This window comes from Oreochromis aureus, linkage group 12 (assembly GCF_013358895.1).
Source record: "Oreochromis aureus strain Israel breed Guangdong linkage group 12, ZZ_aureus, whole genome shotgun sequence".
Classification (NCBI taxonomy): Eukaryota; Metazoa; Chordata; class Actinopteri; order Cichliformes; family Cichlidae; genus Oreochromis; species Oreochromis aureus.
Genome location: NC_052953.1, coordinates 32242322 through 32259323, shown reverse-complemented (window position 1 = coordinate 32259323; position 17002 = coordinate 32242322). Strand labels below are relative to the sequence as shown.

General features: G+C 39.4%; 2 protein-coding genes across 2 annotated transcripts; one reads left to right on the top strand and one right to left on the bottom strand.

Moving 5' to 3' along the window:
• Window positions 1-2735: 2735 nt before the first annotated feature.
• Window positions 2736-8300, bottom strand: LOC116322669 (ubiquitin-conjugating enzyme E2 G1-like). Its single transcript, XM_031742801.2, has 6 exons — window positions 8112-8300; window positions 5461-5563; window positions 5259-5356; window positions 4918-5096; window positions 4699-4806; window positions 2736-4619 (listed from the first exon to the last, which is right to left on the bottom strand). Exons 1-5 carry the CDS (start codon window positions 8152-8154, stop codon window positions 4720-4722), a joined length of 510 nt encoding a protein of 169 aa, XP_031598661.1. The 5' UTR covers window positions 8155-8300; the 3' UTR covers window positions 2736-4619; window positions 4699-4719.
• Window positions 8301-10922: 2622 nt separating this feature from the next.
• Window positions 10923-16272, top strand: anapc7 (anaphase promoting complex subunit 7). The gene is made up of 11 exons (XM_031742802.2): window positions 10923-11134; window positions 11606-11792; window positions 12415-12534; window positions 13188-13299; window positions 13463-13616; window positions 13709-13851; window positions 13989-14106; window positions 14195-14391; window positions 14472-14696; window positions 14856-15006; window positions 15101-16272. The coding sequence occupies exons 1-11, from the start codon at window positions 11034-11036 to the stop codon at window positions 15288-15290; spliced, it is 1698 nt and encodes a 565-aa protein (XP_031598662.1). The 5' UTR covers window positions 10923-11033; the 3' UTR covers window positions 15291-16272.
• Window positions 16273-17002: the final 730 nt, after the last annotated feature.

Below are 17002 nucleotides of genomic sequence, written 5' to 3'. Positions count from 1 at the left end.
TCACTGCATTCTGAATGAATTCAGATACAGACCTAACTGAATGCATGCGTGCAGGACATTGAGATAGTGCTGCTTCATTTGCCGTCTCATGTGCTCTGTACTGTAGATGTTTGCTATACTGCAAAGGTAGGGTGTGCGTCCTCCTGTAAAAGCTGGCTCCTGACACAAGAACAGATGTGATTATACATGGCAGAAGGACAGTAAGGTCGTTATATATAAGAGATTCCTTAAATATGCTTTAAATGGGAAAATCAAGTTCTTCTCCTGGCATGAATTAAACCCGTACAGAATCACTTCTATTCACCAGGAATGGCATATTTAGAAAACACTCTTTGTGCCTTAAAAATTGGTAACTTTTACTTCACTTTGTATGTGGGTTTCAGCCCTCCATCGCATGCCTGCATTCTGCCACCATGCTCCCTCTGCAACTAAAAGCAAACCAGACCCCACTCACTCACTAGTTCTCCTGTTACATGGAGGGAGGGAGAATGGCTGTCCCCACTGTAGCAGTGTGTGTTTTAGGTTTGTGCTCTAACCCTAACCCCAGTGCTTTTCTGTAAAAAGGAACACAATGTTAAACATATTAAGACGATACTGTTTTGCAACAAAAGCTTTCCAGCAAATATTACTTGTTGTCAGCTCAAGTCATAACTTCACCTGTGTCTGCTCTGCTAAAGAAACCGGCTGGCCTTTGAATTGGAGAACCTATCAACCAGCTTATAAAAATCTGTCACTAGTATCAAATGAGTCCTGTTCTGGGTGGATTTAAATTGATCAGTCTAGCTTATTAGGTTTGTTACTTTAGAAAAACTCACATCATATAGTAATAAATAAAAATAAAATTTGGGGGGCAGTTTTAGCCTTTTTTCGAGAGTGGAGCACTGATAGGTAGATAGGAAAGAGGAGGAGAGAGCACGAGCACAGTGAACGACATGTAGTACAGCATCGCAAAAGGAAAAAAACACCATATTTTTTCCCAGGGGAGGTTCTTTAGCCCCTGATGGTCAAAAAAAACAAAAACAAAAAAAAAAATACCAAAAGCTACCTGTTCCAGTTTTGTGAGGTTACCTGTAAGAAAGGGGCAGACATCATAGATTTTGGAGGATGTATCGTTTTCAGGTGTTGGCTGCCTGCAGGTATGTTTGTGTGTTGTCCTCTGTAGATTTCTCTCACCTGCTGACCAGGTAGACATTCAAAGCCTACCAACAAGCAACATGAACAATGCTGTGTTTATGACAGGAAATCTGTCTGAAGTCCTCTGAACACAACAGTATTATAAAGTCAAATATGAGGCCATCTGTTCGACAGCATAAGATTGGCTGGGCTCCTGAAACAGGCCTGTGATCCCAAGCATGTGACTCAAAAATAGTCAAAGTCCAAACCTTAAACTGACTGAGATAATGTGGTAAGATCCCCACAAATCTCAATGAACTAAGGCAAAGCTGTAAAGAGTGCAAAGAAGCTGTAAAATTCCTCCACAATGATTTGGGAGACAGTTAAATCATACAGAAATGATGACTTCAGGTTACTGCTCCTAAAGGTGATTCTACAAGCTACTGAATCATGGGGTGTCCTTAAGTTTTCACAGTACACCTCAAGTACATGTCCTGTGAAAACTCTTCTTCATGACTGTATGCCATGACACGTGCCACCGAAATGTTATTCACCCTTTCTTTTAGTGGGTTTAATACTGTGGCTGACTGATGTATACATGTATTTGGACAATGACACGGTTTTTGTAAATATTCCTGTTTGATTTCAAATCTATTTTAATCAAGATATGACTGATTTAAGAGGTTTAACTTAAGTGTTACTTTATTAAAAGGCACAAAAACCAAAAGTTAGAAAGCAAAGAGAGAAGCGGTGTTAAAAGAAATGAACAAACTAGTCTAACACTAGTAAGTTAAGGATAAATTGTAAAAACTATTTTTGAACAGGAGAAATAGCAAAAATTAACAGTTTAAAGTTAATTAACAAATGTTGGTTAGGCTAAATTTGTGGATAAAGTGTAAAACATTTTAGCCAAGCTGTAGACAGATGAAATAAAGAAAACAAAAGTCTGAAAAATTACATTAAAAAAACAAAATTTGTTGCACTAAAGTGAAACTAAAATTTGCAATCAGCAGCATTAAACAACATCCAGATGTTTATGGCAGTCTAGAAGCTACATTGGCAGCTCATTATTTTTCAACCGAGGTTTAGTAATCAACTATATACAAACCTCTGATTTATGCACTCTCTATTAAACCTTTAAAAATAAAAATCGCTAACAAAAAGTTCATGTCCAGCTGGTAAATAAGAAAAATCTAACTCACCACCCGTGCATCTCCTCTTAGGGCCTGCAGATCTAAAAACAACAAATTACAACTCTCACTGTGAAAATTCATAAATCCATCAGTTATGTTAATTCACCGAGGATGTCAGGACCATGTTACCTCATTAAGATGTGACCACTTCCATTTCTGAACAAGTTTTCTTTTTTCAGGTTCTCAGCAAACGTAACCCGCTTCCTCATCTTCAGTTATACACACAGCAGTATTTCCTGTCCTATATCAGAAAGGTTGCTAGCGTCTGCTCAGTGCATGTTGCAGCCAGCAGAGCCTATTATTGTGAAACGAAACCAGCCCTGAAACGCGAGAGTATCCCACTGGGTTCCAATTACAGAGCAGAGGTCTAATATACTCGAACCCTGAGTGTGTCCTCATCAAAAATGTAAAACACAACATTACAAAGCACTCTGTTTACACACTTTATTGAGCATCATGTCCAATATACATTGCATTGACACAAAATGGAAAAAAACAAAAAACAAAAAACAAACAAAAAAAATAAACAAAAACGAAAAGAATGGCGTTAGGGTGGATTACCTGGACACACCATTTTCAGAGCGTATTGCTTAATGACATTTCAAACGCACCGAATCTGTGCAAATACAGTGAACACCGGTCAGAGGAGGTCATGGTAGGTTAGAAAATTCTGACTTTAAAAGGTAATGTCAACAGCAGTTATGTGATAATCAAGTCTACAGAAATCTACCAACTGTACACATCACATTCACCCAGAATGCACTACCAATGGTATCCTACTGAAACTCACCCCAACTCCCTCAAACCTGATTGCATGCGCCAAAAGATGGTTATAGCTATGTTTCAGTGTCAGTCACAGATCAATACGTTATACAGAGTTCACGTCATCATGGCTTAATATTCAGCAACAACATCATCAATGAGGTGAACAAAAGCCAATGGTTTCCAGACTCCACCCAAACACAACCTTTTAGTGTTTTTTTAAAATAAAGCCTAAATGGGGGACGGTCGCGTTCAGCCCCCACTTGCTTACGCTTTACTAAGCGGCGAGTTAAGTCTCTGTCAAGGATCACAACCCAGATTTAGTAATCGAGTGAAGGTGATAAATTCTAATGAAGTATGTACCGATCAGAACTCAAGATGTTCACAGAAAAACACTATCCCACAAACTAGCCAAAGTCCTGAAGAGTCCAAGCCCGCGAGTGAATATGAAGCACTAATTGGAAGCCAAATGTGCCACGACAAAACAATAAGAATAACTAGCCTAACTCTACTAAGGAGCCATTAAAATCCCCTGTATTCCCCAACAGATTAAGAACTCAACCATAAACCTGGTCAAATATGCTATCCGTTTAAATTGAGGTAAGCGCAGATGCCAGTTAATCAGTCCACATGCAGAATAATCACAGCTTAGGCTATTTTCACAGTCTGGATTTGCTTGTCCGTGATTCTCAATAACTTCAACTAAGTGATCATTATCAGACTTCTTTGTTGACGGTGAGCATTAAGTTTATCTTACTGATTGCTAATCGAGATCCCACTAAAGTTTGATCCTGAGAAGTTGGCACTAACCTCCTGTTACCATTAGCTATGCTTGTGTGAGTCTAACAATAATAAAACAACAACTCTCAAGGTGCTGCGTAAAGCTGTTCCATTTGCATCCATAGCTTAAAACGATACATAACAGAGCTGTTTGAGGGGATCATGCAGGTTGAGAGTCATGGTTTTGAAACTCTTACATGTACTGACATTTGAAGAAAATGCTAACAGAAGGCTTTTTCTCAGAAAATGTGAATACCACAAAAAGTTCTCAACCTGTCCCTCTGAACGAGACGGGGCAAACTGTGACGCCGACGAAAGGCAACGGTGATTCAATGACAAAAAAATCGCATCTACGGACAGAGCTGACGTTGGGCTGTCGTTAATCTATCTCAGTATGAAGCAGGGAGGACAAGTGATGACCTAATGACAACAGGCTTTCATTTTGTTTTACACAATCTTGACCACTAAATTGCATAAGAAACCTGGTATAAAGTAGAAACTGTTCAGCAGCAGATAAAAAAAGGAAGTTAATTTACAGTAGTGACATATTTTACATCATTATTTTTTTCTCAAAATAAATTAAATTAAATATACAATTCCAGGTAAGAAACAGGATAATTTTGCTGGTAGGTTTCTCAAATTGGTTCGTCTGGCGGAAAATGACAACCGTTCACAAAAACGTGGTTGAAGCCAACCAACTCCTTTGACTGGCAAAACAAGGGGTGCAAAAGCCTTTTGCTGAATCTTTCCCTCTGAAGGCATTTCCTTTAACTGCAATACAGAATGAAGTTATTACTTACAGAAGCAAGGTATTCCATGCGCATCTTACTCAGCAGGTCAGTTTGCTTACCCTGGAATTTACAGCTGACTCCTAATCGTATGCCATCTCTTGACTTTTTCTTACACAGCGAGCCACCTTCCTCTTAAATTCTCCATTAGGGTCCTCCCTCCACTCTTTCTGCAGGAGAGGAGAACCAGATTCTTTTATTCACACTTTCTCGATTTACCTGAGCTGCTCAAATAAAAAGGTGGGACTTCCAGCGTTTGAAGAATGACATAAATAACTCACCGCAGCATCCACATTAGCTGGTGAATCGCTGTTGGGGTCTGCGAGCATGGAGATAACACTAATCATGATTGTCTCTACTGTGTGGATCGGAAGCCAGCGTTCCTCGGGCTTTTCATAACCAAACTTATCTTCTCCTGGCTCATGCAGAATTGAGATGCAAACATCGCCGTTCTTTGCAACTGTGGAGATGAATTTCACACATTTTTTGGTTACACTTTCAAGTCAGTCGCATGGATCTGTTCAGTAAAAGAGAGTTTATAAATCTATTTATATGCAGAGATCAAGTGATGGCAAAGGAGACTATGTGAGTAAAAGGATCAAAGGGTAAGAAGTGTGTTTACCATTTGGATGCCAGATTTCAGTTATGAACCTCATCTTCGGCGGCCGTAGTGGATAATCATAGGGAAAGGTTAGGTATGCTTTGAAAAACCCTCCTTCACTGCAGTGAGAAATACAGAAAAAAAGCACAAACACTTGACAAATGACTGAATTAAATCATCATTTGTGTTTCTGAATATCTCAACCAAAGACCTTCTTACTTACAAAAGGGTATCTTGTGGACCAATGATCACAACTTCCCATTTATATATGTCATCATCATCTATCAGACCAGCTGAAAAGCCCTCCACGGGGTTCTTATTGAGCTCTGGGAAAAACCGAGGCACAAAGTGTATTTTAGTCAGTAGCAAAGTAAAAACAGAACTGTAGTACAGAAAGGCCTATCACTAGGAATAGAAGACAAGTCAACATCCACGGTGTTAACATATTTTGTTGACAGACCCCTACTCTTACTACGAGCTATAAAAGTATCTCTGGATATTCAGAATTTTGGTATCATAACAATCAGTTAAGCTGACATCAATAGTACACAAGTAAAAGAGACTAGGGGGAAAGTGGTAGCAGCTTAACAGAGAACATAAGCTGACATGATGCAGCTGACATACTGACAAGGTAACCAAGCTCTGGTTTTTCACTTATGCAAACAAACTTGAGTAAATAAAACCCAGCAGAAATAAACTATTATGACAAACTCGTGGCACATAATTTCAGAGGAAAACAAATCTGTGCTGGAGTCCCAGACACTTATTTGGTGGATATCATGTAAACTGCAAGCCCACGTTGTTTACTGATGCTGACACACTTCACTGTGGGAGGTATCTAGCATCTGTGAATTCACAAAGAGCAGGTGACTAAAAATGAATCAGCAACAAGTACTATATACACTCAACTGAGCTGATTGAATTTTCCCAAGCCACCGAGAGACCGACCCACACAAGGCATTATGACGAATATCTCAGTTTTTTATATTTCAACATGGCATGTGCTTGAAGCACTCTTTTAACCTTGGTCTTATAGGAAATAGATCAATCTTACACTCTGGTTCCATGGGAGCAGTCTGTTGCTAAGGACTGAAGAAACAGAAAGATTACTTTCCACATCCATTCATTTTAAAGCCTTAATTATACTTTGTGTCTGTAAGCCTGCTAGAGTCCTGCCAATTTTTTGTAACAGTGTGGATGTCCACAGAAATTCTATGATACAATGCACCAACAACACATACAGCCCACAGAAAGTCTTCAAATAAAAATAACAGGAATAATTACTTGACCACTGACCTGTGGTTTTCCTCATTTGATGTCATATACAATATATATTCATAATAAAGATGACCAAATTATGTCAGCATATGTACAATTAATCAGTATGACCCAAAAGCTCAGGGTTCACGCTGATTTAAATGCTCTGTTTCAGGCAGTTGTTTTTGTTTTTTAATAACTCTTAGCTCTGTGTTATGTCATTGAGAGGTGATAATATGGCCCTGATATGGCTAAACAAATAAATTGAATACAAACATGGAAACTATGGGAACACAATAGATGAACCTTTACTTCACAGTTGAGCAAAAACTGAAACTCCATAAATTTTCATTTGAACAACCTGTTTACAGAATCGAATCGTGATGTCCAAAAATAATGAAGACTGCTGATATGAATCACTGACTTGAAAAGAAAAACTGCATCAAACACTGTCAATGATTCATTTTCCCCACACACAGAGTAACTAATATTTGTATGTGATGGTCAGTTGGTGCAAAATCCCAAATCACTTGTGTAACTGGATGCTATCATTTTAATACAGCATGCTATATACAAACATACATACCACTTGTGTTTGTCGTGTGCTGAAATTGGACTCACAAAATGTGTTACTTTAGCTAAATGGACCAGTTTGGCTGCAGTGTATTAACAGTGAATTAATATCATTTACATGATTAAGACTGCACGATTTCCCGGATATTGTTTTTTATATTTTAGTGATCCACGGCAGATTTCATCACCTGATCTTGAATGCTGCATTAAGTTCTTTTACCCTATCGGGTAAAATTATAATTGAATTATAGCATTAAAGTCATTAAATGAAAAGCTGCACCTCATATAGCAAAGTGTTGACTGAGGTATTGGTTTACTTTTAAAAGATGAGAGCTGAAGGAACTGGACAGTCACGCAGCTGCAAACCAAACTTTATACCACGGGTTTTAAAGACTCGTGAATCCATGTGTCATTTACGGGGCACAACAGCAATAAAATCAACTACATCTCTGAAAAGACTTCAAAAGGAGAACAATAAGAGTTTCAGCATTGAGGGCTTGAATACTAATATAGATTGCCTCCCGCGTTAGACTCCGGGCCATATTTGATATCAGAAACGTTAGATTGTATCTTAAGTGGCTATATTATGGATTTGCAATTTCAAATCCATAATACTGATGTATTAGTATATAGATCTATGAAACCCTTGCGGTGCACAGCGCTACCATTAACAACGCTAAAGTGTTTAGAGCAGATGAGTGCCTGGTTGATTATTCCTTTGTTCCGTTAGCTAACTAATGCCCAACTTGCTAGCAAGCTAGCTAGCTAGACTGGTCCTGCAATGTGTTGTTTGAGGTGTTTTTGAGCTCAGTATACTTCAAAATTATGTATTTATTCACAACACAGGTAAGCTATTCAAAGCTGCTTAGCCACACACTCAGCTAGACTGATAAAGGAATCCATTATGCTGTTCGGCTACCTTTCTGAGCTTACTTCTATTGCGTAAACACAGCTTTGCCAAGCCACAAAAAAGCTAACGTTAGCTGCTAAGGTATGGAGCCTTTATGTCGGCTCTATTTGCTTACAGTTTTACATTATTATTACCTGCCAGTTGTTTTCGAAGAAGCAATGCTGATTGTTCGGTCATGGTATGCACGCGCAGTTGAAAAAAAGCACTCCGTGTAGACAAACACTTTACGAAGAGAGGAGCTAAACCCGAACAAACCGAGCTGAGATCTTAATGCTGCCTGTGCCTGCTGCTGATTTCCCTCTGTGTTTTGACACAAGCCTGAGCTGTACGCATGCGCGCCTGCGGTCGACTGTGTTTATGTGTGGCTTCAAAGCAACATTTGATCAAGACAAATCAACAAGCAACAAACTGGAAAACTGTATCAGTCTTGTACTGCAGCAAAATCAAAATTATTCGCCAATGCGTTCGGGGAGAGATGTGTAGATGTGATTCAATAAGACTGTAGCGTGTACGAATGAAACTGGTAAATGTCCCAGAAGGTTGAATCTGTTCATCTGGACGTAGCGTTTTCAGTGGGAGAAACGTTTCGTCACTCATCCACTTCTTCAGTCTCAGCTGACTGCAGGATTCCCGAACCTTATAAACACTACAGTTGCACAATGACTGAAACCAGCCCACTGAATGAACAATGGGCTGTGAGGTCAGTTCCTTGATCATTAATATACAAATTGCCATGACCATTGATCGAAGCCCATTGATCAATGGCCATAAGTACCATTCACAGAGAGTTGGGGAATGGCTGCAATCACAGCATTGTAAGATGGCGAAAGATGTACCCTTAGGCCCCCTCCTCAGTTCAGAGATGGTCTTTCCCTTTTCTTTCAATGATGAGGATGTACACATCCTGGACAGGGAGGAACGCTGGTTTGAGCGCGGAGTCAAGGAGGCCATTTACGTGAAGAGGGAAAGACCATCTCTGAATCGAGGAGGGGGCCTAAGGGTACATCTTTCGCCATCTTACAACGCTGTGATTGCAGCCATTCCCCAACTCTCTGTGAATGGTACTCATGGCCATTGATCAGTGTTCTTTGATCAATGGGTTTTGATCAGTGATTGTTGATCAATGGTCATGGGAATTTGCATAATTATGATTAAGGAACTGACCTCACATCCCATTGTTCCTTCAGTGGGCTGGTTTCAGTCATTATGCAAATGTACTGTTTATAAGGTTTGGGGAAACCAGCAGTGAGCTGAGACTGAAGAAGTCACTTGGATGAGTGACGAAACGTTTCTCCCACAAAACGCTACGTCCAGATGAACAGATTCAACTTTTGGAGGTCTTTCCCTTTTCACGTAAATTGCCTTCTTGACTCCTGCTCAAGCCAGTGTTCCTCCCTGCCCAGGATGTGTACATCCTCATCACTGAAAGAGTTTCCACTGGCTGGTAAATGTGTACCAGCCCCACCCCCAACCATTCAGATAAAGCATCTGAGGTCAGTTCTCAGGGAGACTATGATTGTTAGTGAGTGTTTTCTCTTTTCAAATAGCTACAGACACCTTTTTGTGATGATTTACACTGATCGATTGTTGTTTATTGTACAGTTTATTATCATTATTGTTGTGTGGTTTGTAGCCATACTAAAGTCTATTAGGTTGTGGTTTTGGCAGTCTCAGTCCAACCTAAATATTGGTTGGAGGAACCGATGTGCAAACTTTTTTTTTTTTGCTGAACATCATTTAGACGTAGTGGCAGCTCATTGCTTGGATTAAGTCAGCAAAATTAGCTTTTGAGCATCTTTGAGCAAGTAACATTTGGCAGTTTAATGTAACTGAAATGCAAGGTTACATTGTTATGTTCAATTAAAATTATCTTAAAATTCATCCAGTTATCTCTGTTTCACGTTGTCCTTTCACTTGCCCTTTTTACTTGAACACTTGTGATCACACAAAAAAGTGCAGTGCCTGAACAGTTATAATGTAAAACATCACCTCAACACAGCGCAATTCACCAAAAGTGTCCTAGTTTACCTGAGTCCACCCAAGTAACAGTGCTTATTCAAGTGGTATCTTTATGGACAATTCTTAAGCAGGTGCGTCTCCAGAATATTTTTAAAAGGGTGGCCATATGGGGGCCACTAAAATATTGGGGTGGCACACCAAAAACAGAATTTCCAGTTTTATTAAGCTGTTGTCAAATATAGGTTACTTGAAAAAGATTTCCTGCTATTAAACTTGATATCACTGAAAACAGGTACATATGAAAACCAAATAATATTTTGAAATCCACTACTGGAAAGTTAATAAGCTACCATGTGTACACATCTAAAGAAAATCAGATGATATATTAAGCTCACCGTTCTTTTGCATTAAAGAGAACGTGTTATACTCTTTTCCAGCTCCATTAACAGTTCAAAATAATCCTTATTCGTATAATAGTGGGGCTCACTGCTACCTTCATTATATTTCATCCACTATCTCAAAATTATTATATAGGGTAGTCTGAAGCCTTTGTTTTTGACTCATATTTTAATATTAGATTAGCGACAATGTAAACTGTTTTAATATATTATAATTATATCACGTACTTTTATTACATAATTTTGCAATAGCGTGATTTGATAAAATACGACAGTTTAGGTCAATAGTTGAAACAAAATTTCCAACTATTTTAAAAATAGTGCTGCAGCAAAAACAAATATGATGCATTCAAAGCTATCGCGACATGTGAGATTCAACAAATTTAGAATAATTAAATAAAGACGCCTTGGTCTGTAAAATATTTTGTAAAATGTAATTTCTCGTCTAACGTCCCTAAAATAAAAGTAAAGTCGATAAAATACTTATTTTACTCAACATCAAAGATTTCAGGCAGGTTTTTATTTTAAAGTTTTGAAAATATACGAGCTTTTGAAGAGCATTTAAACGCAGCACTATGCGGAAGGAAGGTCAGCCGTTGGACGTCTTATGCGTCAGATGCTAGCTAACATTAGCCGTTCCAGAGCCCAAACTTTTAACCTGAGCCGGATACCTACAGCGAGCCTTTCAAATAATCCAAAATGAATGTAATAGATTATGTGCGGGATATGGCTGCAGCAGGCCTTTACTCTAATGTCCGGATTTTGAGTAGTTTGTTGCTGACGATGAGCAACAACAATCCGTAAGTCGTGGTCTGAGCGGGAACCGTCTAATTCCCGAAGACTGCTTTTCAATACCAGTGGTAGCGATAGCCCCAAGCTAACTAGTCAACAACAGCTAACATTATTATTTCTACCGAAGCTTTTCATTATCGGATAGTGTTTAAATGCGAGTGCAATTTAAATTATATACATTGTTTATACTGTGTGTACTCCCTCACTATATAGTCGCATCTACAAGCGTATGCACTTAACAATGCTGCTATGAAATAGCTTGAAATTTAGCTAGTATTGTATTAGAAAACTTGTCGTAAACGTTCTCTTACCCAGTCATACTTTTGACACTCTAGAGTGACTGACTTAAAAACGGTAACTGTGTAGGACAATTTTTATGAGTTTGTGCATTGATGTTTTTTCGTGTGTCATTCAGTTTTGATGGTTTTCCTCAGTCTGAGCACTTTACTGTTTGTGTGTTGTTGTTTTTTTAATGGAAGAGAGTTGTTCTCGCCGGCTCAGAAGTACCAGCTGCTGGTTTACCATGCTGATGCCATCTTCCATGACAAAGAGTATCGCAACGCTGCCTGCAAATACAGCATGGCTCTGCAACAGAAGAAGGTGCTCAGCAAAACATCAAAAGTTCGTACTTCAACTGGTGGAGCTGCCTCTAACATACAGGCACAGGTGTGTTTGACAATTTCCTGTAAACAAAAAACCCCTGAAATCTATAATAGCACTTTGGTCACCTGGGGGATTTTATTTTTTATTTTAAATTTGTTATAGAAATCTTTGGCTTGGCTTGGCTTGACACAGAATTGAACATTAGGGTTGCTGATGCCCAACATCTCTCCCGAATTTTTGACTCTTTCCATAGTAATTAAAAGTTGCCTTTCTCATTGAAACATTTAATAATTACATTTGATAAAGTTTGACAGGAGTAATGTAGATCCTTATCAGCCACTAAAATTCCTCGTAATTTGAGTTGTTGTTGTTGTCTTTACCTGCAGTTGTGTTTTTGTTTTTTTTTGTTTGTTTTTTTAACAACACTAAAATCTCATTTTACTTTACTTTCACACAAAGTAAATCTAAGGCAGGGGTCTGCAACCTTTAACACCCAAAGAGCCACATGCGGCTTCGGAGCCGCAGGTTGCCGACCCCTGATCTAAGGCTTTCATCCTGCCAGTGATTTATTAAAATGCCTTAAATGTAAAGATGGTTTTAGATGTCCTGCAGCACCACATGAATATCCAGAGCACAGGATGACTGGTTAGAATAATGTACATCTACAATGAATGTTGTCTTTCAGAGTTTGCCTTCAGAGATTGAGGTAAAGTACAAAATAGCTGAGTGCTACACCATTCTGAAACTGGATAAAGACGCCATTGCAGTGCTCGATGGGATACCATCCAGACAGAGGACTCCGAAGGTACAGTCTGTTAACACAGTGACTGTCAGTCACTGTTTACCTCATGCTTTAGTTTTATGTATTTATTTATTTTTTATACTAACTGATTAGACTAGTAACTGTGTGAATTCAAATAGTTGCTTTAGAACTAAATAATGAATGCGCCTACAAGTTTAGGTTTGGTAACAATTCAGCAGTAGTTGTTTTAAAGTAAAATCACCTTCTAAGTAAAAACTAGCAGTATGAAATCTGTTAATTGGAAATAGTGTGACAGTTACAGTTTGAAGCCAAAGACTGGTCTACAGTCAAAATACGACTGAAATGAATCTTAACAAACCTTACTAAAATTTGTTCACTGATGCTAAAATTTGTTAGTTGGTTGGTTTTCATGATATGCTAGGGTATTAGTTATAAGAACAGAAGTCATTAATTGAAATCAGAAATTACCTACATTCATTCTGACCCCTGAATTCTGGTAAATTTAGGGCCAAAGCAGTGTTGTGTACTAGTTTTCAGATCTCTACTCTTCCTAAGTTATTCGTCCAGTTTTGTTGAAATGGGGCTCATATGATATGGAACTGTATGAAGCTCTATTTAACCTTTTGAAACCAGCTCAAGTGCAGTAACTTGTATAAGGTGTAGTAATTACCTTTTTGCGTTCCTTCCTGCCTCAGATCAACATGATGCTAGCTAACCTGTACAGGAAAGCTGGACAGGAGCGATCTGCTGTGACGAGTTACAAAGAGGTCCTCAGACAGTGCCCTCTTGCCTTGGATGCAATCATTGGTATGCGTGTTCACCGTAGACTCTGTAATCTCGCAAGCAGCACTTCATCTGCTAAGATGTTTGTACCTGCAGTGCTCTCCTATGTCCATGCCGCTTTAAAACAAACTGTCTGCTTGGATTTAGCATCTCTTTTAAACAATTGAAAAATGTGTTTTTCCTTTAGGTCTTCTCTCTCTGTCAGTCAAAGGAGCCGAGGTGGCTTCCATGACTATGGACGCGATCCAGAGTATCCCCAACCTTGACTGGCTGTCTGTTTGGATCAAAGCGTACGCCTTCATACATGCAGGGGATAACCAGAGAGCTATTAATACCATTTGGTGAGCAAAGCAATAATGATTTGTACACAGTGACTGAATATTGTGAGCCATGTTTTGTGACAGTCTTAACTTCCTCCCTGAAACACTCTCAGCTCTTTGGAGAAGAAATCACTTTTGCGGGACAACGTGGACCTCCTGGTGAGCCTGGCAGATGTCTATTTCAGGGCAGGTGACACGAAAAATGCAATTCTCAAATTTGAACAAGCCCAGATGTTGGACCCTTACCTCATCAAAGGTGCGTTACAGGAGAGAACTTTTTGACTTACACATGTATTTCGTAGTTGATGACAGTTTTATTATCATATTCTGTGTGTCACACAGGTCTAAGTAGCCTTAATAAAGAAAGATGTGGAAACATGTTTGCTTTTTCAGGTATGGATGTTTATGGCTACCTGATGGCCCGTGAGGGACACCTGGAGGATGTTGAAGTCTTGGGAGGTCGATTATTCAATATATCTGATCAGCACGCTGAACCGTGGGTGATCTCTGGGTGAGTAATCTCACTTTTCTCAGACAAAATCTCTCTCATGTAATTTCTGTGTTTTATATCATTAAACTTTTCAATTTGCGTTGTTCAGCTGTCACAGTTTTTATAGCAAGCGTTACTCCCGGGCTCTCTACCTGGGAGCCAAGGCCATCCAGCTGAACAGCAACAGTGTTCAGGCACTGCTGCTGAAGGGTGCGGCGCTGAGAAACATGGGCCGAGTTCAGGAAGCCATCATCCATTTCAGAGAGGCCATGCGTTTGGCACCCTGCCGCCTTGACTGCTATGAAGGTAGGCTTACTTTGAGCTTTTTTTTGGCTCTTCAGATTCTTTTTGTTTCGCTTGCAATAACTAAGTATTAATGACTCCAGGTCTAATTGACTGTTATCTGGCATCCAATGGGATTCGTGAGGCTATGGGAATGGCTAACAACATCTATAAGACTTTAGGAGCCAATGCACAGACTCTGACCATCCTCGCCACAGTGTGCCTGGAAGACCCAGTGACTCAGGAGAAAGCCAAAACCCTTTTAGACAAGGCGCTGGCCCAGAGACCTGACTACACCAAGGCTGTGGTCAAGAAGGCTGAACTCCTCAGTACGTACAGCAAAAAAGACTCTAAGTACTTCTGTTTTCCTCCTTTCCTCAATGATAAATAAATCTACAGTTTAATGACTTGAAAGGAGGAAAAAGAAGCTTCACATACAGATGAGATAAAATTGTTGCCTTTGCTTTTTTTTTTTTTCTTGTTTGAAGGCCGGGAACAGAAATATGAAGAAGGGATCGCGCTCCTGCGGAACGCTTTGGCCAATCAAAGTGACTGTGTCCTGCACAGGATGCTGGGAGATTTCCTAGTGGCTGTCAATGATTACCAAGAAGCCATGGACCAGTACAGTATAGCATTAAGGTAAACACTGATTATTGATCATGGGAAAACGCTGTCATAAAATCTAGTAAGTATTTTTTTATTAATTTAAAACTGTGTGGTTTTCTGTCCTAAGCCTGGATCCCAATGACCAGAAATCATTAGAAGGCATGCAGAAGATGGAGAAGGAGGAGAGCCCCACAGACGCCACAGTGGAGCTGGATGGTGACGACATGGAAGGCAGCGGGGAGGACGGCGATCTTGAGGGCAGTGACAGTGAGGCGGCTCAGTGGGCCGATCAAGAACAGTGGTTTGGTATGCAGTGACTCCGGTCCACTGACAGACGCTCTGTCAGTATCACACGGCAGCCCACGGGAAGCCTTCAGCCATGAGAGCTGTCAGACGGAACAAGACGAAGGTTGTACTGCATGTTTAACCTCCGTGATCTCCGAGGTTATTGCCAAGCGATGTTGCCAACCTAAAGACGACAACACGTTGTCTTTAGACTTAAATACAACAATTAATGCTTACTCCCCTGGATGAACTGATGCTCAACTTTGCAGTACAGCTACAGGAAGCCGTCAGAACTTTTATTAAAATGCAGCTTAATGCAGAACTCCAGTCTTTATTTTGCCCTAATGCTGTTTCCCATCAGTCTGACAGTCTCAGCTGTGTCACTTTGAGGTCTGTTGAATGCATAGCATCATAAATCCAGGAATCACCTAAAGTTCTTATATTACCTCGTCTATTTGTGCACCCTTCTTGCCTGCCAGCCATGCAGAATACACCACAAAGACATTAAAAATAAAAAAATAAAAAAAACTATTTATAGCGAGTTGTGTGTCCTGCATTGAAAGGTTGTTCCCAGGAATGGTGGATGCAAATAAATGAGCAGCTGAAGTTTGATTAAAATCTGATGGTGATTCAGTAAACTGTGGTTGAAGTTTAAAAAAAAAAAAATGACTGGAGTTACTTATGACTTGTATAATATTTTTGGACACATTTACCACAAAGGAGGCATTGGGTGGGTGTCAAAGTGTCACAGTAAAGGTCACACATATACCAGAAGTGACAGTGAATTTCTGCTGCTCTTTAAAATCTGTTGTATGAATTTCTAAAACCTGTGTCATGTGATAGTTCTGCTTATTTGTGTGTGTTTGTGTCGTCCATTAGGTCTGCCTTCTGTATCACAACAAAATAACATAACTTGGAATATTTTAGTTTATCATTTCAAAACAAAACTTTATAGTATTTTGTACATATTTTTAAAATGTATAATAAAATAATGAAACACTTGACATGCACGGAGCTCTTTCTAAAGTCATCCCACTTGCTTATAAATGATCATTACCAGGTGATCAGTGCTTTCATTCACTCTTCCATATCTCTGGTCAGTGTGAGGGCGAAGAACCAAAAACAGCTCAACAGGGTACATTAATGGACCCACAATGAACAGTAAGCAAAAGTTACCAAACACATTAAAGTTGAGCTGACTGAAAAGGTGATCCTTTATTTTGAAAATCCTAAGGTTTCTTCCGCTCGGCTCCAGCTGTGCAGGAGGGGTTTCAAATGGAGTGTGTCACAGGGGCTGGATTTAAGGTGGACTGTGGAGTCTCACTAAATATTTGCACCAGTGTGCACACACATTCCTCCAAAACAAGGAATATAAAACTATGCACATTTCCTTTTAGTTAGCTTAACCTTTATTTTGAAAGTCATTTCTTTTATTTCATAAAAATAGTTTTTCCCTCACTTACATTTAGGTTAGTTTTAGAGTAAAATTTATTTTAACAGGCTTGGGTCAGATACAGTTGGATGAGATGCTGAGCTGAAACACATTAATTCAAATGCTGATTCACATCCCTTCCCTTTGTTCGGTTCCAGCTGCTTCGAATTTCCAGCCAGCATCAGGATCACAGCTGCGTCGAGATCATTCCTAAAAATCCTCAGGCATTTTATAGTATTGAGCACAGCTTTTCTGAAGGTGATAATGACCAGCAGTGAGCTGACAACTGGTAGCCAACACAGATAAATGAAA